The sequence below is a fragment of the Genypterus blacodes genome, unplaced genomic scaffold, assembly GCF_046128005.1.
Source record: "Genypterus blacodes isolate CSIRO-AG114 ecotype Tasmania unplaced genomic scaffold, CSIRO-AGI_Gbla_v1 ptg000199l_1, whole genome shotgun sequence".
In the NCBI taxonomy this organism is placed as follows: Eukaryota; Metazoa; Chordata; class Actinopteri; order Ophidiiformes; family Ophidiidae; genus Genypterus; species Genypterus blacodes.
Window position 1 is genome coordinate 78,195 of NW_027466998.1, and position 27,635 is coordinate 105,829.

The following is a 27,635-nucleotide window of genomic DNA, read 5'->3' on the forward strand; positions in this document are numbered from 1 at the left end:
CAAAATTACAGCAGGATTTAATATGCATGTACAAATCAGCCACATACTCATAACTTCCTCAGTCATAACTAGGAACAAACCATGGTGTGTGTTTTCTGTTGTTTAGAAGTGTTAAGTTTCATGTACTGTATATTCAGGGTTGTGTGTATTCAGACAGCATTGTGTGTTTCTCCTTTGATCTTTCCCTGTATTATTTCCCTCAGACCTCGGCTGAAATGCAGATTTGCTCCAATCACAATGAAGCCCTGCAGACACACAAAGGGAAGTGAAATATTTCCGTTAACAATAAGGGTTAGAGTTACATAACACCAATTACTGTGGACTGGCAGCCAAAGAGTTGCCAAAGTGACACTGCCAAGGTGCCCCTGAGCAAGGCACTGAACCCTAGCCTGCTCCACGGGCGCTGGCTGCCGGCAGGCTGTCGCCTGCCTCCGGTGCATGTGTGAGGGGGGCGCAATTTCGGATGTGTGTGTGGATTGCATTATGGGGTGTTCATGTAATGTAATAAATGTACGTATGTGTTTGAAATAGGGAATTTCTCAATCTTGAGATTAATGCAGTTGCAGTTCACAATCACAGTGTATGAGGACACATTGTGTATAAAGTAGAACCACCTAATCAACAATTATAGAAAACACCAGATGGGGTTTTGCTTCATAGGATTTCCCTTTCTGGGGCAAATATCTATAATCAAATGTGATTACCTGTTTTTCTTACCCAAGTTAAACATAAGTTAAACATAAGTTTGGGTGTTTGCAAGTGGTTATTCGACCTAGCCTTTACTCGTCACTGGATAACTATATATATCAAATAAAAACCTAGGATAAAAAAAACAAGAAGATTATCCCCAAAGGACCTAATGATGGCCCAAAAAAGTAAATCTGTGATGCGTGCTGAAAACATAGACAATCCAAAACGTAGACCTACTTATAGCCCTACAAATAGCAAACCAGTGAAAATCTCTGCGTCTATGATTTTCTTTTGCAATCATTTACATTATCAAAGCAAGGTCCAGTGTCCTTCTGTCACATTCCTGTTGTCTAGAACCAAAATACAACACAGTTTTGCTCACGCCTACATTTCATTTTCAGAACTTTGTTTCAGAATCAGAACTCTATTGAATCAGACCTACGTCTTAGAAACATGCTCTGTCCATTTATGAATTATATTTATGTATATTATAGTTATGCATTAATATCCATTAATGTCATTCCCAAACTTAAGTTTATGCTGTATATTACCAACTATAAAGAGCACAAACTTGTACAAAGTTCCAAAATACTCAATGGTGGACAAAGTACACAAATCCTCCAGTTGAGTGAAAGATACAGATACCTTTGCCAAATATCCACTCAAAGTTACAATATTCCAATATTTTGTAAATATCTTTATGGTATGGCCAAAGGGGCTGCAGTGCCTCAAGCTCCCTTGTGACTTAGACTTAGAAGAACTTTCTGTCATCAAGCTTTACACACAGTGCACATTACAACAAATTGCGTTGCATTGGCTCACCAGATAGCTATTTATTTATATATTTATATATATAAATATATACTGTACCAAAATATATATTTACACATTTCCTGTACAGCAGGATTTTAAGAGTAGGTGAATTTAAATGCTACCTATAGATTGCAAAGAATAAATTAAGTTATTGCACCCTAACCCACATATTAAATAGAATGGAAATAGAATGTGTCCAGAAAGTCTCTGTGGGTGAATGGGTTGCTGGGAGGTGAGGGGGTATTTGTCCTGGTGACAGTTTGGTGTGTGTGGATGGGAGGGGGGTTATTGTGATGTTTACGGTTCAAATATCATGACCCAATCAAAACGCACACTGCGCCCTGAATGGTAGGCTTAAAGGTTTAAAAGTGTGATGAATTCACACATTTAAACTTGACTTGAAATTCAATGAAGTAGAAAAAATATAATGTACTGCATAATATAAATATACTTACATTATGATACTCAACCACTTCCTCAATAAAATCCATCCCATCAGCAAGAGGAATCTGAACACCACGCTTAGTCCAGTCTGTACACACACACACACACACACACACACACAGACACACACACACACACACACACACACACACACACACACACACACACACACACACGTCATTATGTTAAAAGTTACTGCAGGGAAACAGTGTATTTCTGTGCTCAGTGAATGTGTATAGTGCACAAGTACCAAGCTACTATCTGTATTTATACCTGTAAACTTAAAAATGTTTGTGATGTAATGTAAAAAGCAGGATAGATACACACAGTGGAGAGGAATACTCAGCAATTGAGGAGATATTGTAGGACATCTTAAGAATGAAAAACCGTGAGGGCTTTATTGGACAAAAGTGTAGTCATACTGTTTTCTGTGTTATTTTTCTTAACATTGGAAATATGTTTGTGTAATAAAGAATATGTGTCCATGACTATAGAAAACAGTATTATTAATTCATTTGGAGTGAATCATCTGTTAGCTTAATCTTACTGTTGATGAGAGGAACCACAGAGATCTGCAGCATCGTCTTCAGAGGACCCTGAAGAGGAATCAGCTGAAAGAGATTGGGGCAGTCAGACAGAATGATAGGGGTGTTTGATAACAGACAGACAGGCAGATACACAGATAGGCATGAAGACTGATGGATAGAAAGAACTTACAGCTAAAGATTCCAGCGCTGACTGATTAGAGAAGATCTTAAACCTGTGAAGGTAAGAGACTTAAGTCTTTTACTCATGGTGCGTGCGTGCGTGCGTGCGTGCGTGCGTGCGTGCGTGCGTGCGTGCGTGCGTGTATACCTGCGTAGGTCAGCATGAACAGCCAGGCGTTTTCCCTTCATGGAAACTTTAGCATTAAACCTTGTTTCCTGAAAAAAATAAAAGCAAAAAGTAAAGCAAAGAATGTTCATATTGAAGCGAATAATTAAATGTCAAATCATCCCGCTAGAGACATTTCAACAGCATACACACAGCAGAACGTTTTCTACATGACAGACATGTGTGAATCCTGTTTTTTTCATTCAGTTTCATACTACTCATTAATTGTCATGAGAAATGTATTTGTGTGTGTGTGTGTGTGTGTGTGCGTATACCATGGTCATGCTGGTGAGCTGGACAGGACGCAACCCAGGAGGCAACACCATCACCTTAACAATTGCTGTCACGACAACAGTTGCCCCAGAAGTTTTGATAGTTGTTTTTGGTGGTGAGGTGACAGCAAGCTCAAGAGACAGAGGAGCATCCAGTAGTGCCGGGTTCTGCCCCAAACACAAAGCAAGGATAATAATAATAAAATATTTCATGACCATTACTCTTATGTTCAAATACAAAAAAATCAATCAATAGTTACAGAAGTGCAGAAGCTTCTCTTTTCCACCCTTTTCTGATCATCTGCATTGTAAATCTTTCATCTTTGCAGTCTGTGTCAGGATCTGTGCAAGATAGCGCTCTGTTTTGTAGATGTCTGTTTTTATGCCTGGGTCATTGTTCCTGGCTGGGCGTGGCTACCTGATTCCTGCTCACGGGTAAAGTGCTTAAAGATCAACTAATAAAGAATGTTCAAACTGTAAACAAAGAGACCGGCCCATTCCATAATCAGACAGCCTCGGGAAACAGAGAGACAACAGCGGAGCAGCGATGAACCTACGGTGTTCATCGTCATATTTTCGTTTGGTTTTACGCTTTCCTGCATCCACGTTGCTTCTGTCAGTAGCACTCTGAGACTGCACTCCATTTTTATGTGCGATTGTAACTTGTAATGTTTTTGGCCAGTTGTTCTTCTGGGGTCTCACTGCTTGGTCAGCATGGCTACCAGGCAGCTCGTCAGGTCTTTTTCTTTTCCAAAACTTGTCCATTTTAGCTGTGTTAGCCGGTTAAGTGAGTAACTCACTAGCCCGCGTACGTGACTTACGTGAGGGATGTGTTTGAATGCCAGCCAGAAAGAAAGATGACGGATGGTAATGTTCAATAAATGGTTTAAAAATGCTATTTTTAAACCATGATATTGAAAAAATGGGGATAAAAATTTCCCTCCAACTTGCTGCAGCCCCCAACGGGTCGCTGCATGTTTTGATTTGTTTTTATTCAGTTTGTGAATTGTTCCACTATTGTGGGACAATGTCAGGGAGAGGGACTGCATGTTTACAACTTTGGTTCACATAAAAGGCTCTAACTAAGTGAGGATCTGCTTAATCTACACAATAATTGAACTGGGAGCTAAGTAATAAATGTAACATTTTGTGGTCAAGACCCATAAATGTCTGGAAGAAGTTACTGTATAAAATAAGAGTTTGATGATCAAAAATTACATTTTACATTTAAGCACAATGATTAATATCCACTGGATTAGAAATCCATGTTTGCGTGTCCAAACAAAGATGACACATGCAGTAGTGGTGGGCGGTGGATCCAAAAGTATCGATTTATCGATACCAACGTTGGTATCGGTATTGATCAATACTTGCTTGATGAGATTGATCCTTAAGTTTCAGTTTCACCTCTCTACCGTTCAGTACATAACTCCCGATCATAGTGTGCAAACATAACACTGCTCCTCTCACTCACTTTGCTGCTGCTCGCTCGGCTTGGTTAGGCCCACCCCTAACACGCAGACCCAAAATAAAATCTGAAAATAATTTTACAAAGATCATTGGAAGTGCTAAATCTGGTCAAGCCAATAAAGATCAGCAAGGAACAAACTCCTGATCAAGGGACCCACATTTCAAGCAGAAATCGTGACACTCCAGTAGGACTGTTCGTGCTCCTATGAGTTTTGTGTTCTCTGCCATATTTCCACTTACCAACACCATGATGGCTCCAAAATATGTGGTTCTTAATAACATCTCCAGATCTTTGGGCATCTGGACAGGAAAAGAACAGAGGAGCATTACGTGTTAATAACTACTAAAACGCCTCTTGATTCAACAGCTGAATCAGATTTATGAATCTGCCATCACATCCTTGCTAGTGTGGACTTTGTATATTTTCATTATTCGTATTCAGCTGTTTCATTGGTGTTATAGCTGTTTTAATTAGTGTTATAGCTTTTTCTAGCAGTGTTGTCGACACAGACCGTGAATCAATATTTCTGTGTAAGATTTAAAATTAATTTTTACCGTCTATTATGTAATTTTTTCAACCACATTATACTGTATTTATGACGACTCAACCTCCAGTGGGATAAGTACAAGCCAACTAAATAACTACCACAGCTAGGGAGTTTATTTATTAATTTGCTGAGTAGACATTTGTGGATAATTATAGATGCACGTCTCTTATGAAGGTTTGTGGTGGGTATTTCTCTGTTCATGGTCCAAGACAACTGTAGGGTTTCTGGGCATCCTCACCCTTTCATTTACAATGTCCATCTGGAAGATTCCTGCCTTGAAGTAGGAAAACATCCCACTATCAAAGAAGAACTCAGAGAGTGCAAGGTAAACCATCCGATTGTATTCTCTGATAACTGGATCCACAGCAGAATTCAATAATGTGTTGTTTTCATTGGCCAGTTCAAAAAACATGCCCTAGAAACAAAGAAAGTGTTAGAGTAAACATTTAACACAACATGTATAATGAATTTTATTTCACAGCTGTCTCTTACTCTGAAGTTCATATCAAGACTCTTGGAGGTCACAACAGGATCACTGAGCAAAGAATAATCTATGCCAATATACTGATCCACCTCTGTCCTCACTGGGATAGTGTCCAACATGGAGTTGATATGGACCAGAGCAGCGTTATTTAGAGCAGGACAGATCTGAAGACATACAAGTCAGAGACATGACATAAGTAGCATGTGAGACAGTTTGGATATCTTCAAACAGGTGAGAAAGAGATACAATTCAAAGAACTGTTCGCACTCTGTTTTGGTACAAACCTGTTGATTGAGCAGGAAACGCATGCCTGTTGTCAAGAAGGTTGCCACAAAGTCGTAAACCCGCCTGAAATAATATCAGTCAATATTTTAAGTCCAGACTGCAGTTTTATTTCAAGTCTACTGTTAGTTCAGAGCTAAGGCCCATAATAGTCCTACACAGTAACAGAAATGGCAGAACTCCGCTGAAAGCCTACATTATTAATAGTAGTAGTAGTATTAATATTAGTATTATTACCCAAGTGTGCCGGTAAATTTTGCTTTCATCTTTGTAATTCTTGCATCACAGCTGATGTTGTTGATCTTCAGTCGACCCTCCTCATCACGGATCAGATTCAGAGCAGTGTTTATGTTTACTCCTTCTGCCGAGGCGTTAATGTTTCCTGTGTCATAACTGAGACAGATTTTACATTCATTCATACTTTCATCACATAATCATAATAATAAAATATAAATAATCAGATTGAGATTGAGAGATTTATAAAACCGGCAGGATTTAAGATTGCGTGAATGGCATACTCTATGTCTCTTTCTCACTGTCAATTGATGTCTTTCCCCCACACCCCCATCTGCCTGTCTGTGAATCTGTTATATTAGAAGCTTCTCAGCTCTGTCTCAGTTGATTGATCACTAGAAACGTCAATCGAATTGGTGTAACGAACAGGATGGAGAGAGCAACCTGCTGGAATTAGTATTCTGTGTGCTGGAGGTCTGGTGATCAGTTGGTAAATTCAGTAGAAATGTACTGCTCACCAAAATTCAGAGTCTTAGATTGAAGTGAGCAGACAGAGGGAGAGGCATTGGTGTGTGTGTGTGTGTGTGTGTGTGTGTGTGTGTGTGTGTGTGTGTGTGTGTGTGACATTCTAAGTGCGCAACAGTAAAATCTGGGCCTGAATACTAAGAGGGTATTTAGTCCCAGTTGTCTTTAGTCCATTGCAACTACAAAAGTATATTAAACTGTGAATTTGAGGCTGAGGATTGTAGAAATAGTACAACTAGTAACAATCACAATAAAGTAGTGGTCAGAATTGATGGTTGAATGTTATTTCTTGGGAGATAATCAGTTGAAAAACCTGTTGCAGTGTTGTCTTGTGTGCTACGTGAGCAAATAAAATTAGAAAATTGCTGAAACTAAACATATATAACATCATATTCTTTGCTGTGTATTCACTCAGTGTGTTGAGACAGATGTGCAAACACAGCTGTCCTGTTCACGATTGAAGCATGGGAGGGGTGTATACACGAGGCCATTGAGTGCATGACTCTATCCCTGCACAGTCGGGCCTAAAGCAGGTCTGTATCTGAGGTCAGATACAGACCTACTTCAATAGAATCTGACCTCAGATACAGAACTGCAATTAGGCCTCCAGACACATCTGACCTCAGATACAGACCTGCAATTAGGCCTCCAGACACATATGACCCTGAACAATTTTGATTATTGTTAAAGGGGACGCGGGAACAGTATACCCCTTGGCAAACACTCAACCTTGAGGGGCTGATTGCTTGACTCCTTAACGTCTATGAGAGGGCCAGCAAATGGATGAAAGCAATTGAGGAAGAGACAGTGAGCACAATATTGGCCTCTGCAACATTAAGGCACTGTAGGCCGGAACTATCGGGGTGTCAACGATGGAATATCTTGTGTATAAGTGGCGCCGACTGGATGATTAATTCATTAGCCGATGAAACTGAATCCATATCAAGCTCGCTTATAGGGGGCCCTGAAGAAAGAATATCCTGTCAATATTGGCACTAAAGGTTGAGCCACTATAGTCCTGTACTTACGACACTGTTCAGAACATCAGTGATCGAGTAAAGTCCACTAAAAAGCAGTTTTGAGGACGTTGTGGGACTGACATCAAAGCCGCACAGAGAGTTCTGTGACCATGTGATACATGCTATAGAGAAATTCAGAAAGAACGAGGAGAGAATGAGGTAGCAGGTGAAAGACATAAGAAAAGTTGCTCAGCTACAACTTGGCGAACTGACTAACAAAAATGAGAAAAAGGTTCAAGCCACAGTTGTGAACAATCATTAAGGTGTAGAGACACCTGTCACTCAACCTCTGCTCCTCCACCTATGTCTATCCCCAACAGCAACATGGGTACTAGGGGTGCCCAGAGAATCATATGGGGGAGGGGCAGCTGCCAGCATTGTCTCCTGGGGCTGGTAGAGAACCGATGCTGCAGGTTCAGGTTGAAGGCAAACCATTACCAATGATGGTTGACACTGGAGCTACACACACATGTGTAAGCCCTCTCAACTACCCATGTCTAAAAAAGCTGTGAAAACGGTAGGATCCTCTGCCTATTCTGGTGTCGGCTGAAACTCCTTAAACGTGAAAATATTTTGCCCATCACACGGTTTGTACAGCTCTGGATTCAATCTTGAAATGAGCATCAGAAGGAGCAAATGTATATTGGCTGGGGGATATAGCTGAACTAATGACTCAAACTCTAAAAAAGTGGTGAAAACTCATCCATGCCCATATCCCAAAAGCTACAAAACAACAATCTGACATTGTACAATGTACTACGACCCTTCATGCAGTGAAAATCTTTGAGGAGAATGGGATGTGTCAACAAAAAATTTAAATGTCAAGTTGATAACGCATCCTCATACATTCTAATAGAAAATCAGGTGGCAGTGCTAAATGCTGACCTCAATCCCTTCATATCAGAGTGGTACAATGTCCCTTAATCTACACCACACCTGAGGTACTTAAAGAGGGTAGCTGTCTCACTGTTTTATTTTTTCTATGTGTATTATAGAGTTGTTTACGCATCTGAAGGTTAAAAGCTCCAGAGTGCCCGTGTGGGTTGTACATGTGCTCTGTACGATGGTGGGGTTGATGCTTGATGAAAGTTTATTATTTTCAGTTATTTTTCTTATTAGATTGTGGCATTGCTAACCATGTTGATTTCTAATTTGCATAGTGTAGATCACTCTGCAAGGGGGGAAGTGGTCCGTACATGCATGTGTAATTTGTGCCCTAAAATTAGATTAGATTCAACTTTATTGTTTATGAGCAAGTACAGGTACAAGCCAATGAAATGCAGTTAGCATCCAACCAGAAGTGCAAAAGTGTACTATTATATATACAGAATACAGAATATATACAGAATATATACAGAATAAACTATATATACTAAATACTAACTATAATTATAAATTAATAAATATGTAAACAGTGCAAGGAGTCTGATCAGTTCAAAACAGAAAGTTGTGCAAATGACGCTAAAGATGATGCTAGTGGGGGGCTGGAGTTGAGTGGGGGAATAGAGTACTAAAGTACGGAAGTCTTTCAGGGCCATAGCGGTGAAGTGCTTCGGCACTGGCACGATGGTGGCGGTCTTGAAGGTAGTGGGAACAACTGCTTGGGCCAGGGACAGGTTAAAAATGTCGGCAAAGACCCCGGCCAGCTGCTCTGCACAGGCTTTGAGCACGCGCCAAGGTATTCCATCGGGGCCAGCTGCCTTCCAGGCGTTCACCTTGCTCAGGATGGAACAGACCTCTGAGGTAGAGGTGTGAGAGGCAGATCGTTGAGAGGTAGATCTGCCTTGGACATCACCTCCCTGTTTTCCCGGTCAAAGCGAGCGTAGAAGTGGTTGAGCTCGCAAGAGAGGGAGGTGGAGCTGGTAGGGGGCACAGTGTTGGGTGGTTTGTAGCTGGTGAGTGATATGGTGATGTGGTAGGCCTTGCCACATACGCCGGTGGTCAGAGGAGTTGAAGTGCTCTTCAACCTTCAGTTTGTAGCCATGTTTGGCCTGTGAGATTCCCCTTCTCCGTTTGGCCCTAGCTGAGCTTACAGGCCTCCCGGTCTCCAGACCTGAAGGTCTCTGGCTTTGAGCAGAAAGCAAACCTCTTTGTTTTCATCGAGGGCTTCTGGTTGGGGAAAGTTTTTATTGTTTTCAGTGATGTCACTCTGTCCTCACACCTGTGATCCAGGACAGAGTTTGTGAGAATGTCAATGTTAATCAGGGAGTCTGTGGAGGCCTGAGTGCAGAACACATTCCAATCTGTTTGTTGGAATTGCTGTTGGAGAATGGAATCAGCACCCTCGGACCAGATCTTGACGGTCCTTGTTGTGGGTTTGATCTGTTTGATGATGGGGGAGTACTTGGGTATCAGGAACAAAGAGAGGTGATCAGAGTGACCGAGGTGGGGGAGGGGAGTGACTTTGTATGCCTTAGCTTCACTGGTGTAAACATGGTCCAAAGTCCTTTGTCCCCTTGTGGAGCAAGAGACGTTCTGGTGGAATTTTGGAAGAACAGTCCGTAGAGTGCAGTGGTTAAAATCCCCAGCGACAATAAAGGCCCCATCACGATTCCTGGTCCGCAGTTTGTTAATAGCTGCATAAAGTTCTCTCATGGCCACTTTAGCATTAGCATCCGGTGGGACATAGACCGCAGCAGCAACAATGCAGGTGAAGTCACGTGGAAGGTAGAAGGGCCTCCACTCAGTTCAGGACAGCGTTGCTAAGCCATGTTTCCGTGAAGAACATGAGACTGCAGTCCATGAGCCTTTTCTGTGTGAGGGTCCAGATCTTGAGTTACATTACATTACATTACGATCATTTGGCAGACGCTTTTATCCAAAGCGACTTACATTACATAACCACCCTTCGCAGAGGGGGGAGCAATTGAAGGTTCGGTGCCTTGCTCAGGGGCACCTCGGCAGGGACTTGAACCGGCGACCCTCCGGTTCCCAAGCGGAAGCTCTACCCACTGAGCTACTGCCGCCCACGTTCATCCATCTTGTTCGCCAGAGACCATACCTTGCCGAGGAAAATGCCAGGGAGCGCTGGCCGGTGTGGATTTAGCCTTAGCTTAGCACGCATACCTCCGCGTTTCCCCCGTCGTCGTTTGCTGTCTCGACGCCAGCGCCGAGAGTTTTCGGTCGGCAGGATGACTCCTTGACACCTCTGAGACTTTACCAACTCAGGTGGGAGCTCGTCGAAGTTGAATGGATGGTCCAAAACTACGTTATTGCTTCGGTAGAAAATGTCTAGAAGTGACTGTCTGCTATAGGAACAGTTCGCCCCGCTGAATCGGGCGAACACACAGGAGAAAACTATGTAAATAAGCACTAATTTTCTAAATCTAGTTAGACGCTGAGACTCGCCATGTACACGCGCCACCATCTTGTCTTGTTTGTCAGTTCGCAATAACAGCAATAACAACACCAATAGGCCATATTCCAGTGCCAGAAGGACCATTCAAACATCTAGACTATGTTGACATGATAAAATCAGTGCATGGACAGCATTACATTTTTGTAGTAATTGATCACTTTAGGTTTGAAGCAATGTCATCAAAAGACCTAGTGTCTGTTTTCAAGTTCTTAAGAGAAGTGATTCCACGTTTTGGTATAACTTCAGGAAATATTCAGATTCAGATAATGAATCAGCATTTGCACAGAAAATAGCTTAAGGAATCTTAGCAGTTAAGAATCAAACAAAGGTTGGGATGTGATTATCATCCTCAGTCTCAAGGGATGGTGGGAAGAGTTAACGGGACTCACTAAAACCAGTTGCAAATGGAGTTGATGTAATATATGAAGCAGTTAACTGACATACATTCAGTCACATATTTACAGGAACAAAGCCGGGTTCCTTATTCGAGATCAGTAGCAGAGAGCCCAGTTGTGCCAAGGGACCAGGTCTACATGAAAGTCTTCAGGAGAAAGTGGAACGAGCCAAGACGAGAAAGGATGTACACAGTGGTCAAGGCAATCCCAACTGCTGTCCAGGTGGAAGGAAGCACTACGTGGTTCCATCTCAACCACTGCACTAAGCCTTGAGAAGTAATGACAAGGATGAGTCAGATCAGAAAGCCAGTGAATCTGAGGAACAAATTGAACAAAAAGCCTCTGATCCACTTAGTAAAAATAATGACTTGCCTACCGGGATAGTGACAGGAGACCAAGCTCTGGAGGAACAAGTGTTGGAGAGATCCGTGCTGAAGACAAAGGACAAGAAAGGTGCCATCCACACACTGACCCAGCCGTGTTGGAGTGAAGACGGAAGACATGAATCAGAGCAGTATAATGCAACTACGAACCAATCCAACATGGCATTGGACCACAATCTAACCCATGACTTAGATAAGAGAGAGACAGCATTGACTATAAGTAGAATAAAATATTCATTTTTGCCAACCTGTTGCATGATAATAAACAAGGAAAGACAGCAACCGTAGAGATAAGAAATGGGAAACTGTTATACCAGTTCAGGAACAAAGGTTTGGAGAAGTTCAAAGGTCATTGACTGGGAGCGGCAGTGGCTCAGTCTGCAGAGGGACTTGGCTGGGAGCCGAAGGGTTGCCGGTTCAAGTCTCAGGAAGATCAGATAAACAGACGATGGAGTGGTAGCTGGAGGAATGCCAGCACTGCCGAGGTGCCCTTGAGCAAGGCACCCAACCCCAAAACAGCCCCCCTCACTCGGCATCTCTCCACCATTGCTGTATACAGACTGTGTTTGCATGGGGGTGCTTGCATGTGTGTGTTTCTTGTCTGTGTACATGTGATGTGTATAAAAAACAACTTAGTGAGGAAAAGAATTTCCCCGCTGGGGATCAATAAAAGTATGCTTTCTTTCTAAATGGTTTACAACACAAGGTTGTGTGGGATTGTGTCTGCCAAAAACGGGGAAGCAGTATGGGGACCTGACCAATGACAACTTACCATAGACAGAAAACCTGATGAGTGGAGAGTTGAAATGACACCCGAGCATCCCTAAGGGTCAGATTTAAATTACTTTTCTGCTGTGGAAGTTGAAAGAAGAGGGGCAAAATCTATAAGAGAAAGATATGACATGACCCAAATGAAACATGGCAAGTCAATAAGTACTCCAAAACCCAACAAAATGACAAGTCCATGCGCCAGTGATGTAACAACTTCAAAGCCTAAAGATGTGTTGATGCCAAGAACTAATAATATAAAGCTTGAAGAATTGGAGGATGTAACCCCTCTACAATTTCATGATGTAGTAACCCAAACACCGTATAACCTAACAATGCCAAAAGCAAGTGTAGAAGCAGCCATAGAACTTCAAATAGAGAACTCTAGCATAAACGTAGGAAAATTAAGAAAGTACATTCCACCTCAAACCTAACAGAAGGAATAATTCGTAGAGTAATTATGATTAGGGATCCAGCACTTAGTGATTTTTGGGACTCTGTGTTGTGTGATTGGATCTCCCACTACTTAGACGGAGTATCAACATGGGAACCCCACAAATGTGATTTTAAAGTATATGCAACACCAGGCTGATGGATTTTAGAAGTAAATGCAAGTGTAATAGACCCCCACAAACAGTATGACACTGAGTTTATAAGCACAGTGTGAAATTTACATATCCCTGGAAGTGCTTTGAAACAGCAGGAGATGAGCACTCCCAGCTTGTAGGTGATGAAATAAGATGGTCCAATGTTTCACATAATAACAATATAACTAGCGAGGTCTTTACAAATCTAGCTCCCGTTACTAACGAGGTAGTACACCTCAACAGACAATAGTCACCACACCTGCTAAAGAGACAACCAGAGCATTAACAACTACTGTGAGTACAACCGTAGATTCAACACTTAGTGCCCCGCCAATTGATGCAACTACAACCGTAATTGTTCTTGAAGGAAACAGTGAGACTCTCCACAGGACAGACAACCCAAAGGATGCCCACAGATGAACCAGCAGAAGAGAATCAATAAGCTGAATACCACATCCAATATGCATCTGGTTGGTCAGTTAGATTCTAATTGACTAAACAGATGCATATTAGCCACGGCAGAGAAGCTTTAAAGGTGAAGATAATTTCTGGGAGCAGGCCAGTTAAAATGGGTGGTATAAACGGACGTGGTTCACTGCAAGGGAAGTGACATCAAATGCATGCATAGTTTGTGCAGAAGCCCCAACAACACTGCTAACAGTAATCCCAGAAAAAACATAATTTTGAAGAATGTGCTTAAGTGCAGCAGAAAGAGTGTAAAGGGACAGATATACAGACAGATTTACTCCCACAACAGAGACAGACAGAATTTTCACTTTACTCACATGTGGTGTCCAGTGTAGCCTAATTTATGGCTCTGAGAATAGCCATCATCTGTTAAAACCATTCTTTAAGTAAAAAAGGTCATGTGCAAAAGTACGAGTATGAATGAAGTATGAATGTTTTGCTTGTGGAGGCTTTTCAGACACAAGCTGGAATTGGAATGGAGTTCATGTAGGCAATACTACAGATAAATGTTAAGTAACGTGTGTGTTATCTTGGTTTCCACATGCCAACATGACTCGCAGCTTTATCACAACGCCCGTCTGGTATGAGAACCCAGTGCTATTAGATCAGACATGTCATAATATAACCATGACCGTACCTACTTTGTTTAGTGAACAGACATCTACAATAGCAGATAGTTATTGGATGTGTGGTGATGACATGTTGTTAAATACTCTTCCACCCCGGTGGTTCAGGCTTTGCACCCTTGTTAAAATGTATGTGCCCATGCAATTAATATATAAAGGGGTGGAAGACATAATTGGAGCGTACAAAAAGTGCAGCCCACAAGACTGAAAGGGAGGGACTATAATCCAAATGCTCATGTTTATTTAGATGTCCATTTAGATGCTATAGACCAGGGGTGTCCAAACTATGGCCCACGGGCCCGTGGGCCATAGTTTGGACGCCATTTACAATTGGCCGACAGCAATTTCTGAACATATAATGGAATACATAAAACTTGCGCTTGACTGTATTGTACTTCTTAGTTTTACCACTGGGTCTCCACCCTGTGGTAAAACTATTATTGGACAAGGCAGCTTCTCCACAAAATAAGGGCAATCAAAGTAAATCTTAAAAAGCAAAATAGGAGGTGAGTGCAGAAATTCCAGCCATTTGAATGAATATTTCTTTATCGAAGTCAATACCACCATTACAGATGCCACAGACACCGCACAGGGTGAATGAGCTGAGAGTGGAGCTGTTCAAATGCACTGTATCATCAACCAAAAGCGCTCCGTGCCAAGACAGTCCAGCTTGGCGATGTGATTGGCTCTACCACAGAGAATTTCACACTTTCCTATCTGATGTCGATGCTGAATATGGGGAGTTCTACTATTCTGATGTACGCTAAATAAGTCAAGGCTTCATGCTGCAGCGGTTTTATTCCCTGAGATCGTAAATCAACGTTTTTTTTATTTTAAAAGAGAAGGACTCTTCATGCGCTGCCTTTTTTACTTGATCTTCCTGATCTTAACACACTGAACAAGAGCCTACAAGGCAAGGAAGGACTAGCTTGTGCGCGGATGAAAGCAGTCTGTGTGAAGCTCCGTCTCTTTGATACACAACTATGCAACTTCAATGTTGCGCACTTCCCCACGCTGCCCGAAATCAAATTTGCTTTTCCAAACGCCAAGCTTTCTGCTAAAAAAAGAAGAAACTCTGCAATTACAACTTATCGAAATGCAGTGAGATAATTCTCTGTAGAAACATAAGCTTCTCTCCCTACCCTGCTTCTACCAGGCTTGGAAAGCGACAAGTTTCCTCAGTTGAGGCGCCACGCAAAAAGAATACGACTTTTGGCTTATCTGAACATTTTCTCTGAACAAAAGTAGATTGACAACCGAAACGACCGACAGCCATCTCTGTGACGTCCTCTGTATCTCAACCACCAAACTTACACCTGCCAGCTATCCTTCAGTCCCACTGAGTGGAATGCTTTTCCCATTATAGGTGAATTGTATGACACAGTATTCGTGTGTCCCAGCCCAATTACATAATTAATTCAGTCAATTAAAGCTGATAACATTTTCTAACAAACGTTAGTTGATGTGTTATGAAGCCCAGTAACTTATTTGCATAACAAGCTTGAAATATACCCATCCCCTTCCCCCTTGTTTTTCCCCTATGTAGAGGGCTGTGAGGGGGTGTCACCATCCTGACTAAGAAGCAATCTGAGGCTGCTGTTTTGAGAATGTGCTGCCAGCCATTTTCGTAACAAAATAAATGAAAACTGATATTGGGAAACTGTGATGTAGGCTGTATTTTTCTTAAAGCATATTCAATTCTCAGGCATAATATACCTACATTTGATTGATTTTGCTAACTTTAAAATAAATGTGGACACCCCTGATAAACACCAACCTAGTGGAATTCCTGAAGAATTTAAAGCAAGAAATTAGATCACAGCTGGCTTAGAATACATACTTCCCTGGATAACGGTTAACAAAAATGTTGACTAGCTTAATTATATCTATTATAACCAAATTTCTGGAGAATTATGTTGCACTAACATCAGGAAGATTAATATGACGTGAGCGTATTAGTGTGAGCTTGACACACTGAAAATATACACAGAAAAAAACATGCTCATGTTGCTGAATTGAAGTGCTTTTAGATACAAAATGTGAGTGTACATTTTGTAAATGTTCACACAAAAGACGCTTATTCAGCTGGTTTGGGTGGAGATAGCCATGTGGAGAAATGTAACTAATAATGTAAAACATGAGTCGCTCTCTGACACTTTTATTTTGTCAAAGTAGCTCTCAGAGGAAAAAAGGTTGGGGACCCCTGCACTAGTGGATAAGCGGTGATTGATAATGGATGGATGGACATTGTTGTTTGTATTTTTGATCCGCACACAACTACATATTCATTTTGGCGATATTGGAATCACCAAAATGGGAAATTCCGTGGAAGAAAACATTATATCTATGGCATTTATTAACTGTCTTTTGAAAAACATCATTAAAGTGGAGAGAGCTGGCCACTGTTGATATAATTCCATAAGCAGCTATGGCTTTACATTAACAGGAAATATTTAGAAGAAATAGGCTCCAGCACCCACCCTCACACAGATATTTAAATTTCTGATTGCTAAGAAAGACCCAGTGCATGTATTCACTCTGCTACAACAAACCTGTATAATTGAATAAAACAAGAAGTCTCTTAGCTCTATCTCAGTTAATTGATCACCAGAAACTTCATTGGCCAATCGAACAAGGATAATGGCCAACGCAAAATTTTGACTTACAAAAACCAGTAGAGGATTTGTCTGTGGAAGGTGAGCATTATGGATGAATTCTTCACATCAAACAGCAAACCAACATCTGGCAGGAAACGGAGATCAGCATGAGTCAAGTTCAACTCCACAATCTTCACACTGGGGAGAGGACAGCATGTGTACAAATAAATTATTATCATTATTATCATTAATAATATCATTATCAATATTATTATATTCCTTACTCAGATATGGTATATTGGAAGCGTCCCTCTTTACCCTTCATCTCTGGCATGGTGATGTTACTAAGCTCCTCTTCAACAAACTTCTCAGTCTCAAACCTCACTAATAAAACAGATGAAATACAGTGACTGCCTCAAAAACGGTTAAATAATCACAGAAACATTGTACAAATACTTTGTGGTGTGTCTGCATCTTGTAATTTGTGTAGTTCCATGCCCATGTCAAGTGATTTAAAAGAGAAGGAATACAATTTACAATACAATTATAAAAAAATGCAATTTTGTTTTTGCCTTTATTTTATTTCAAGGTGAATAATATGATTAGAACTATGACCTCATGGAAAAAGAATCTCAAATATTTGCCAAAAGCAGACAATAATGTGTCAGAAGGATGTGAGGAACATCAAAGCAAATTAGTTTTAGGACCAGATGGAACTGAAGTACACCAAACAAGGTTTCTACGGCCTGGTAAGGACTTACACTGGGAATTTATCTTACTTCCTTTATAGAATGCAACAACACACATTACTGCTTTTGGTCACAATATTTTTCTTGGCATCGAATGTTGGTATTGGAAGTGGCTTGCCTGTGTGAGTGATTATCTTATTTTACAGTCTTATTTTACAGCTCTTACACATCTCCAGGCCTCTGTCTGTGATGCGAATTTTGCAGCCAGCGGGTTCAGCAGTCATAATGAAGGGAAACAAGGTAAACAGGAAGAGGAGGGACAAAAGACAGGGTGTCATCTTGAGCCAAAAACTTGCAGCCTGAAACACAAAGACAATAAGGCCCCATTTAGATACACAGAGTATATATACAGTATATTTATATAGGCATTATAATGCATTAAAATTAGACTGCTATCCAATCTGTCAGACCACATAGGGTTGTGCATAGTGATCAGATCTCAGTCCAAACCAGTGATGATGATTCTTCCAGTATAGATTTCCAAAGAGACAACTACTGTTCAAAGTGTAGTCGTTGGTTTCTCCCTCTAGCTGGATTTGGACTACCACAGGGCTGTAAAATTGCATGTTCACAAAAATTTTCAAAATTGTACATAAGGCGTTTCACTTTAATTTGATTTGGAAACAGTGAAATTGTTATTTTACCTGCAAAAAGGGGGAAAAGAAAGAAAGAGTTAACTCTGAAAAAAATATTTAAACTAAAATAGGTGCAACCTATTTATGTAGAATAATAAATAGTTAATAGACCGGTCGAATTTAAGTCTAAATTAGTTTAACCCAATAACTTAAACAAATTATTTGGATTTATTGAAATTATTTCTAACCTTCCAACTTACCTTTGGTACCTGCAGGTTTGTTTATGTTTCTGCTTTGTTTGACTTTGTATTGGCATATTGTCTTGTTTACCTTAAATAAATTACCTGCTTTTGCATTTAAAGTTAAAGGTTTCTGGTCTATGTCTATATTGCTTTCCCGACTCCTTTGAGCCTACAACTGGTCCACTAGCATATATCTGAGGTGTTGGTTGTCACAAGTGCTACAAATTTGTCGAGCCAGAAAGGAGTGGCTAGAAGCTTAGAAAACTAGCAACCAGAGACCAGACAGCATTATGCTTAGTGATTCATTACATTACATACCTCGGCAGGGGCTCGAACCCGGCAACCCTCCGGTTCCCAAGCGGAAGCTCTACCCACTGAGCCACTGCCTCCACTCCCCTGATTCAGTATGGAAACAGTTCAAAGAAGCAGTGTAAAAATCCCTAGCTCAGTTTTAGTTAGTGGTATAGCCGGTACAGAAGCTGATGAAGAACTATATGACTTCCTTAAGCAATATGGCTCAGTTCAAAGGATAATCCCAGCAGATGTCTCTGAGCCAGAATCAGGCAAACAGGTTATTGTGGAGTCTGTGTATGTACAGCTGTACAGTCACGCTTATCATTGTTGCCACACAGATTTAACAGTAAGATTTAAGATACTTCATTTGTCAGGTCACATGCAATTCACAATGTTTACCAGATGCAACTTGAAATTTGTCTTGCACCCCCTCTTACGCATCACACACAAACACATGCATACACATGTATGCCCTGGTGGCAAACTGGCAACTCTCCAGCTACCAGTCCACTTTCTTGGTCCAGACGGGGACTTGAACCGGCGACCCTTCGGTCTCACTTACCTATCAACTCATTGAACGACCTGCTTGAGGTGGAAGGAGCCAATGGTCAAGATGTCCCTTACCTTGGCTATGTTGAAGCCACCATCAAGTCCCCTAAGAGCATACTTGGAGCAGATATTGAGGTGCCCACACTAGCTGCGTTTCACTTTGGCATCAGTGTTGATAGGAACCAACATTTTGGATGTTTTTCATGAGTTGTATGCACACATTGCACCTCAGAACTATGAGTCACTTTCTGACGGCTACAAAGGTGTCTTAAAGACCCTTGAAATCAAGAAAAGACAGTCTGTTTGTTCCAGTCTGGGAGAAGTGAGGCTACATAGCAGAGACTCTGAGACTTTTGCAGCTGGTCAGACTTAAGTCATTGAAGGATCAGTGAGTTGCACAACACTAAATATTAGAAAGTGGGTGATGGTCACCATATCAGCTTCCGTGCCAGGTGGTATCCTAGTGACAGATGGACTAGAAAATCTACCACCTAAGCTGCCACACTGCATACCAGTCATTCTCAATAAAGAGTCAGACCATGATATCACCCTGCCTCCAAAAGCTGTGATAGCAGAGATACACGCCGCCAAGAGTGTTCAATCTGTCAAAACTCTTGACTCAGACCCCCCTTTAAAACTTGACCATAAACCAAATCTCAAGTTTGACTTCGGAACCACTCCTGTACCCAGCAAGTACAGGAGAGTCAACAATTTCCCAGTTTGGGAAATAAAGTATCTATCTAAGTAAAAAGAGAGGATAACAGTGATAAAACTGAACTCCGTGCCGGAGGTGTTTGCATAGCACAAGCTTGACTTTGGCCACACTGATAAAATAAAACACCACAAAACGAGTTTGAGTGACGAGACACCATTCAAATAAGGGCCGAGGCCTATACACCCCCCAAGACATAGAGGCTGTGCGTAACCATCTCCAGCAACTTCTTGATGCAGAAGTCATCCATGAATCTGAGTCAACTTTCTCTTCGCTGATTGTAGTCGTCAGGAAAAATAATGGTGATGTCTGACTCTGCATAGACTACAGAGGGCCGGACCTCCAAACACTGAAGGATTCATACGCCTTACCCAATCTGGAAGAGTCCTTCTCGGCATTGACTGGATCCAGATGGTTCTCAGTGCTTGACCTCAAATCTGGCGTCTACCAAATTGAAATGGAGAAAGCGGACAAGCCCAAAACTGCATTTGTCTGCCTACTAGGATGCTTCGAGTTCAACTGGATGGCTCAAGGGATAACTTTTGAATATCTCTGAGGCGGGATTATGTCAAGCCATTAGTACACATTTATAATCTTACTAAGAATGAGATGACTGGCTTTATCCCTTACGAGTTAATGTTCAGGCGACAACCAAGATTGCCAGTTGACCTAGCCTTCGGCTACACTCACAATACGTTCGCAACCTGAAATTTCAATTCATGCATGTTGTGAGACCTGAGACTAGAGATGGTCCACAAAGAACTTTTCATCATGACCTCTTGCTGCCATGCGGTTTACTTCCTGTGCCCCCAGTAGAAGGTGGAACTGGCACTGCAAAGGCAGCAAGGCAACAAAGAACTCGACCACATCCAAAGAAAGATTTGGATGAACCTGATAGAGATGAATCCCAAACTAACCCTGAGGAATATAAGTGTAAGCTGTTGATGTATTGATTGTAATTACTCATACCTCCCAGCCAGCATTTTGCACTTTGGACCCTTGTCCCCCTTATGTATTTGTACTGTCATGTACTGTTCCCCTTATTGTGTGTACTTATTATGTTGTACTTATTATCTGCTTGCATTCTTACACGTTTCTTTATTGCACTTGTTTATGTGATTTCTCGTTCTCGTTTTATTCTGCACTGTACTGTAACTGTTGCACAGTAATTTCCCTCGGGATAATAAACTTTTATCTTATCTTATGTTATCACTACGATGGCTGCAGAAACCCAAGAGTGGAAATCCTAGATTTCGACCTAACCTTTGAAACCATGGAACACTAATCAGAGAGGATTGAACCAGAACCATCCAAAATGTTGACTGCTGTTGAGCAAGATCCTTCAGACATAGCCAAAGCTTTTCCTGAGGACGCTCCAGTAGAGACTTGTGACCTGAAGTTACCTGATTCTGAGGAGAATAACTTACCTGATCCTGAAGGGAGCGACTCAACTATTTGACAGGAAAGTGGAAACCTACCTGAGGAGGATCTGTAAATTTCCATTCCCCTACTCAAACTACCCAGGAAAGGAATGAAGAAACAAGTGTTATGGATGTTATTGGTTGACACAAGTCATTTATTAAGAAACATACAAGGATGTATGAAGTAATTTGTCTTCATATTTGGGACGGTGAGTAAACCTCCCTGCTGAGATCGTAGAGCACGCATGGTTAGATATAATGGAGGGAGGTCATATTTTGTAAGTAAAAAGTAGTAAGACCTTCATATCGTGTAATGTTACATTGTTACATTAACCTCTACAACCTGAAGAATTTGGTAAATTTCCTACCATCTTGGCACATTTTCATACACTAAAACTAGACCTGAAAGTGCTTAGCTGGGGGCTGTGTGGAGGGTTGATGACGTGTTGTTGAGCTTCATTCCTGTGGTAAGCATCCTTCCACCTTTTGTGACGCTGCACTTTTCTCTCCTCCAGCAGGCTACTGGTGTGAATGTCTTTTTAACTAAACTGTCAGAAACAGACACCATGAGGGTGGCATGAGGGCCTGACGTCCTCTAGTGGAACTTGTAATCACAGCCCAGGACTGTGCAACTCAATTGGCATTTGACATCACACCCCCAGGCTGTTTTTATTGTTGCGGGCGACTTCAATCTCTCCAACCTGAAGACAGTCCTCCCAGATTTCATCAACATGTCTCCTGCCACACTAGAGGAAACAAGACACTGGACCATGTTTACACCAACTTAGCTGGAGACTACAAGGCTACACCCCTCCCCCACGTAGGACAATCAGACCACCTCTCTCTTTTTCACTCCCCCAAGTATTCACCACTCATTACATTACATTACATTACGAGCATTTGGCAGACGCTTTTATCCAAAGCGACTTACACTACATTACATTACCACCCTTCGCAGAGGGGGGAGCAATTGAGGGTTCGGTGCCTTGCTCAGGGGCACCTCGGCAGGGGCTCGAACCGGCGACCCTCCGGTTCCCAAGCGGAAGCTCTACCCACTGAGCTACTGCCTCATCAAATGTGTGAAACCCACAGTGAGGACAATAAAAGTGTGGCCTGAGGGGACAGATTCTGTGTTGCAGTACTGGTTCAGGCACACAGACTGAAATATGTTTGCCACCCAGGCAACCTGTCACTCCCACACTGATATTGAGAGCTACACTTCATCTGTACTGGACCACATCTCCACGACCATAGACAGTGTTACCACCAAGAAGCAGATCACCATGTACCCTAACCAGAAGCCCTGGATGAACAGGAATGTCCGTCTCCTGCTGAAGGCCAGTAACATCGCCTTCGGATCTGGAGATACACAAGCATACAGTACAGCCAGGGCTGACCTGAAGCACTGCGCGATAGTGATGGGCATTCCGGCTCTTTCAAGAGACCCGGTTCTTTTGGCTCTTCTCACTAAAAAGAGCCGGCTCTTTTGGCTCCCAAATGGCTCCTCAGATTTTTTGTTGCTTAAATCAATTTATTACCAAATTATGTGTAAAATGAATTACTAAACATAAATTATATCAAATGTTTATTATTTATATGGCTTTTATTAATTTACTCAACATGGAACAGAGTTCAAAAATACAAAAATACCAAATAACAACTAATTTAGAAAAAAAGGTCCAATCGCTGTGTAAATTATTTGTAACTATGTACAGTGAAACAACACACCACAACATCAACAAAAAACATCACTCAATAAAATATGAATTAAATTAAATAGGTAGACTGAACACTTGGTCTCCCACCAGCTCAGTGGGTCTGCACTTTGCACAGTCTACACTCTGACTTTGAACTATCTATCACATTAAAATGTGTCCAAAATTTACTATGTTTCCTGTCACTCATTTTCCTCACCTTTCCAACTTGTAGAGTCTTGCAAAGTTATCTCTCTCTCTCTCTTGTCTTGCTCCCTCCCGTTAGTGTAGTGCTGCTCACTGCGACTGCATGGTGTGTCTGTGACAACTCCCCTCCCCCTCCTGCCCCTGAGACGCAGAGGGGGGAGGGGGGTGGGTGGGTGGGTGGGGGGGAACTCCCCCCTCCCGTACTGCTGCTCACCATGCAGTGAGCAGCAGTACGGGAGGGAACCTGCTTCACAATTTGTTGACGGGGGTGCGCTTCACACCTCCCCTCCCACATATATCTTGACAAATCAAGTGCGGCTTTAACAGGAAAAAAAAAATGTGAACAAAATAAAAAAAATGAATGGCTCCCAAACAGGAGCCGAGTCCCGTCGTTCACTTCAAAGAGCCGAGTCTAAGAGCCGGCTTGTTTGCGAATGACCCATCACTACTGCGCGAACCACTACCCAAACTGCTCCGTCACTGACCGGAGGGCGTTGCAGAAGGTGGTGAAAACCACCGAAACCATCGCTGGAGCCCCACTTCATGCTCTTGAGGCCATCCTCAGGCAGCGTTGTCTCAGGAAATCAAGAACGATTCCTGCCATCCTGCATACAGATGGTTTTTCCTCCTGCCCTCTGGGAGGCACCAGGAGTCTCTGTACAAGAACCACCAGGTTCAGGAATGGTTTCTTCCCCACAGCAGTCTCCCTGCTGAACTCTGACCCCGTCACCCCACCCTCCTTCACAAACATTCACACATACTCGCCAGACCCCATCCCCCACCCCCTCACATGCACACTAGCCAACCCCTCCCAAACTGAATCTACGTGGTCACCACTGCACTGTTGATTGCACTTTCACATTCACTGGTCACTTTGTTTTACATTGTTTCTACTGTATATACTGTAAAATTAGCATTTCATAGGCCTTGCACTACTGTAAAATGTACATTTCATAGATCCTTGCACTACTGTAAAATTTGCATTTCATAGACCCTTGCACTACTGTATTGCCTTTGCACTACAGTATATACTGCTCTTACTGTAAATACCCCTCTCTGTCACATACTTAATTGTAATATAGTATTTAATTATCACTTTTGCACTTCTGGTTAGAGGCTATCTGCATTTTGTTGCTTGTACCTCTGACATGCAATGACAATAAAGTTTAATCTAATCTAATCTAATCTAATCTAATTTGCCAGAGAACACCACAATTGGCAGGTCCGCCATTGGTGCCTCATTCTCTTTACAGATGAGAGCAGGTTCACACTGAGCATATGTGACAAGCGAGTCTGGTGAAACTGTGGTGAACTTTATGCTGCCTGTATTATAAAGATAGATCTATTATCCAGCATGACCAGTTTGATTATTATTATTGTTGTTTATGTTGTTTATGTATTACTGTTCTAAGATTCAGGCACAGCACAAATGCATTTTGTTGTATTCTCATGTACAATGACAATAAAAGCTATTCTATTCTATTCTATTCTATGTGATTTAAGATAAGCTGATTAAGGAAGGACGGAGAGAGAAAATCAGCTAATGTGCCCCATCCTCTTACTTCACTCACACTATCACTGACCAAGAGTGGACAGAGTCTATCTAAGCCTAAATTAAACCTGGGTTGTCTAATCACTCTTCTGCAAATAGAGCTTTCTGCCCATTAGTGAGTTAGCAGTTATTGAAATGTACTGAAAAGAGGTGCGTCTTTAGTGCTAAAGACAATACAGAGGATTGTCATTGGCTGTTTAAATCCATTGGGTCTTAGATGAAGGCCGTCTTTTTTGTCCTCACTAAAGATGGAAATTATCTTTAAAATCCACTCCTTTACAGGTACATATTCTGGAAAGCCAAGCATCCAGTTACTGTAGTCTGCTGAATCTGTTGATTGATACTGTTGGCAATGGGTCATTTATAAATATTTGAACAATTTTGCCAAGCCTATTTCAAATTTCATTAAAATCCCACTTGAGTAACCCAGACTGCTTTCTGTCTATGTCTACCCCATACAGGCGGTGGAGGCTGTGGGCTTAGGGGTCTGTTTCGACATTTCATAGTTCTTGCCCATCTCTCATGCAGTGATTTATTTTTGTGTTTTGGCTTTGGCCCAAGATACTCTTAGCAAGTTGCGCTTAAACTTTGCTCGATTGACTGGGTCTGTCGGCTGGATCCAAGTTTGGGGAAAGGCAACTCACAATCCCAATGGCATGTGGCAGACTCTGTAGAAGCTCTCTTATGACATTGTTTGTATACCATTCCAAGTACGTCAGCGCTGGCCCGTGCATTTTTGAGCAAGCTGGTTCCACTTATGAAGCTCCCCGTCAAAATTAATGGGACTCAAGGAGGCAAAATTACATAGTTTTAAAACCCCTACCTAAGTCTTTCAGAGTTTTAAGCCACCTGGTGGCTTCTACACTGTTGTCCACATGCTTAGAGCCTCCCTCCCTCTGTCTCATTTTGTCTGCCCCCCTTCCCATCTCTCCGTCCGTCTCTCCCTCTCTCTCTCTGTACCCCCTCCACCTCCTCCTTTGTAAACAGTTGGCCATGAACTGTAGTAAACTCTCTCGCTTTCACAACATTCCTCCTCCTCCTCCTCCGCCACTTTTCTTTCATAACAACCTGTTGACAGTTTTTCCTTCTTCTCTATTAATCTCTCTTGTCTCTTAACAGCAACACAAATGAATGTGAAGTAAATTATAGATCAAGTCTGTTTATGTATTAATAATGAGCTATAACAAATGTGTCAATGTCAAGTTGAATTAAGTTAATCATAAATGTTATTATACATACATGTTTATGAGTGTTGCGGTTCACTGGGGCCGCTGAACCGCTGTAATTCACAGGGACAAACGGAGAACCCGTTTATTAGTAAGAACCATTGTATGAAACTCAATTTCATGTATTTATATTGTCGGTATGTGAGTATGGGATTTTTGTAAGGCGAGCGTTCTTACTTCTTATTAGTCTAGTTTTAGTTGATGAAAGTTTAAGTGTATTTAGCACCATTTTCAAAAATGTTTAAAGAAGCATTTTACAGGCTTCTTACCATTTCTTGAAATTTAACAGTGACTAATGTTTTCTTCTTTTATTTTTGAAAAATGTCAATAAATTTGATTTGAGTGTTTTTGTCATCAGAGATTAATTTGAGTTTGTGTGCGTCTCATTTTCATTACTGAAACATCTTTGTTTGTACCTTTGTCATAGTTTTGGGCCAACAAAATGTACAAAGGCAGAGGTACAGTGCTAGCCTAGCATAGCACAAACACTAGAAAACGGAGGGGGAACTGTTCACCAAAAAGGGAAGTTCTGGGTGTACAAGTAGACTTGTAACCTTAAGTTGTGTTTTTTGTTGTGTATTTTTGTCAGTGGTTTAAGCGTGCGTCTGTGTTTTAATATTGAAGAAGGACAGGTTCAGTCGATCATTGTTAGACTCAAACTAAGTCATCATCCGACAAACTCTTCCTACCTGTTCACACAAACATTACATTACATTACGAGCATTTAGCAGACGCTTTTATCCAAAGCGACTTACATTACATTACCACCCAGAAAGTTACAGAGGGGGGAGCATTTGAGGGTTCGGTGCCTTGCTCAGGGGCCCCTCGGCAGGGACTCGAAGCAGCAACCCTCCAGTCTCCAAGCGGAAGCTCTACCACTGAGCCACTGCCTCCCTAACAAAGGCACGCACGCGCGCACGCACACAGAGACCATGGTATCTCAGTGTTAATTGTTTACAGTTCAGAGACAGCAGTCAGTCTGCAAGCAGCTGCTAACAGCTAACCACCAGTTGCTCACAACTGTCCTCTAATTAACTCCATTCACTTCAAAGAGAATAAAGCATGACATATCTCAAAACTGCCTGAATTAGATAGGACACCCAGCCGACCCAACACCCAAACTCCATACAATGAGAAAACTACGCTCAACTCACACACCGCAAGATCTGTTGGTTTTTCACTTCTGATGGTTCTGTTGGTTTTGATGGCTCTAGTGCTTGGTTCTGCTGGTTCCCTTGGCTCTGCTGGTATGTCCGTTTCTCTCTGTCTCTTTGTCTCTGTTGGAGGATTTTTATCCCAGGGGTCAGACTCCTCCCATGCTCAGTGTGTGTGTGCAAGAGAGAGCAACAGAAAGAAGAGAGAGAGAGAAAGAGAGAGAGAGAGCATGCTGCATAGATCTTTTTGCGTTAAGAATGATCACTTTTAGTCAGTTGATAAGCCTTAGCAAAGAATGAACAGCATTGGGGCTGATAATTCTCAGTAGTAGCTTATAATTAATACAACATTAATTTAAAGTTAATTCATTGATACATTAATTTCAAATGTACTGTTGCTAAATTTGACATTTTCTTTAATATC

The 27,635-nt window shown here is 41.7% G+C and overlaps 1 protein-coding gene across 3 annotated transcripts; it reads right to left on the reverse strand.

The window, feature by feature from the left end:
- pltp (phospholipid transfer protein) lies at window positions 1-27,336 on the reverse strand. 3 transcript variants are annotated; one of them, XM_076169354.1, is made up of 16 exons: window positions 27,216-27,336; window positions 18,721-18,798; window positions 17,752-17,884; window positions 17,121-17,220; window positions 16,906-17,034; window positions 6,114-6,269; window positions 5,879-5,942; window positions 5,603-5,758; window positions 5,349-5,525; window positions 4,803-4,862; window positions 3,096-3,260; window positions 2,803-2,870; window positions 2,665-2,707; window positions 2,495-2,558; window positions 1,959-2,035; window positions 1-245 (listed from the first exon to the last, which is right to left on the reverse strand). In XM_076169354.1, exons 3-16 carry the CDS (start codon window positions 17,861-17,863, stop codon window positions 150-152), a joined length of 1,467 nt encoding a protein of 488 aa, XP_076025469.1. In that variant the 5' UTR covers window positions 17,864-17,884; window positions 18,721-18,798; window positions 27,216-27,336; the 3' UTR covers window positions 1-149. The 3 variants fall into 3 exon arrangements, with proteins under 3 accessions (XP_076025469.1, XP_076025467.1, XP_076025468.1); XM_076169352.1 differs by lacking the exon at window positions 18,721-18,798 and having other exon boundaries at window positions 27,216-27,329; XM_076169353.1 differs by lacking the exon at window positions 18,721-18,798 and having other exon boundaries at window positions 27,212-27,308.
- Window positions 27,337-27,635: the final 299 nt, after the last annotated feature.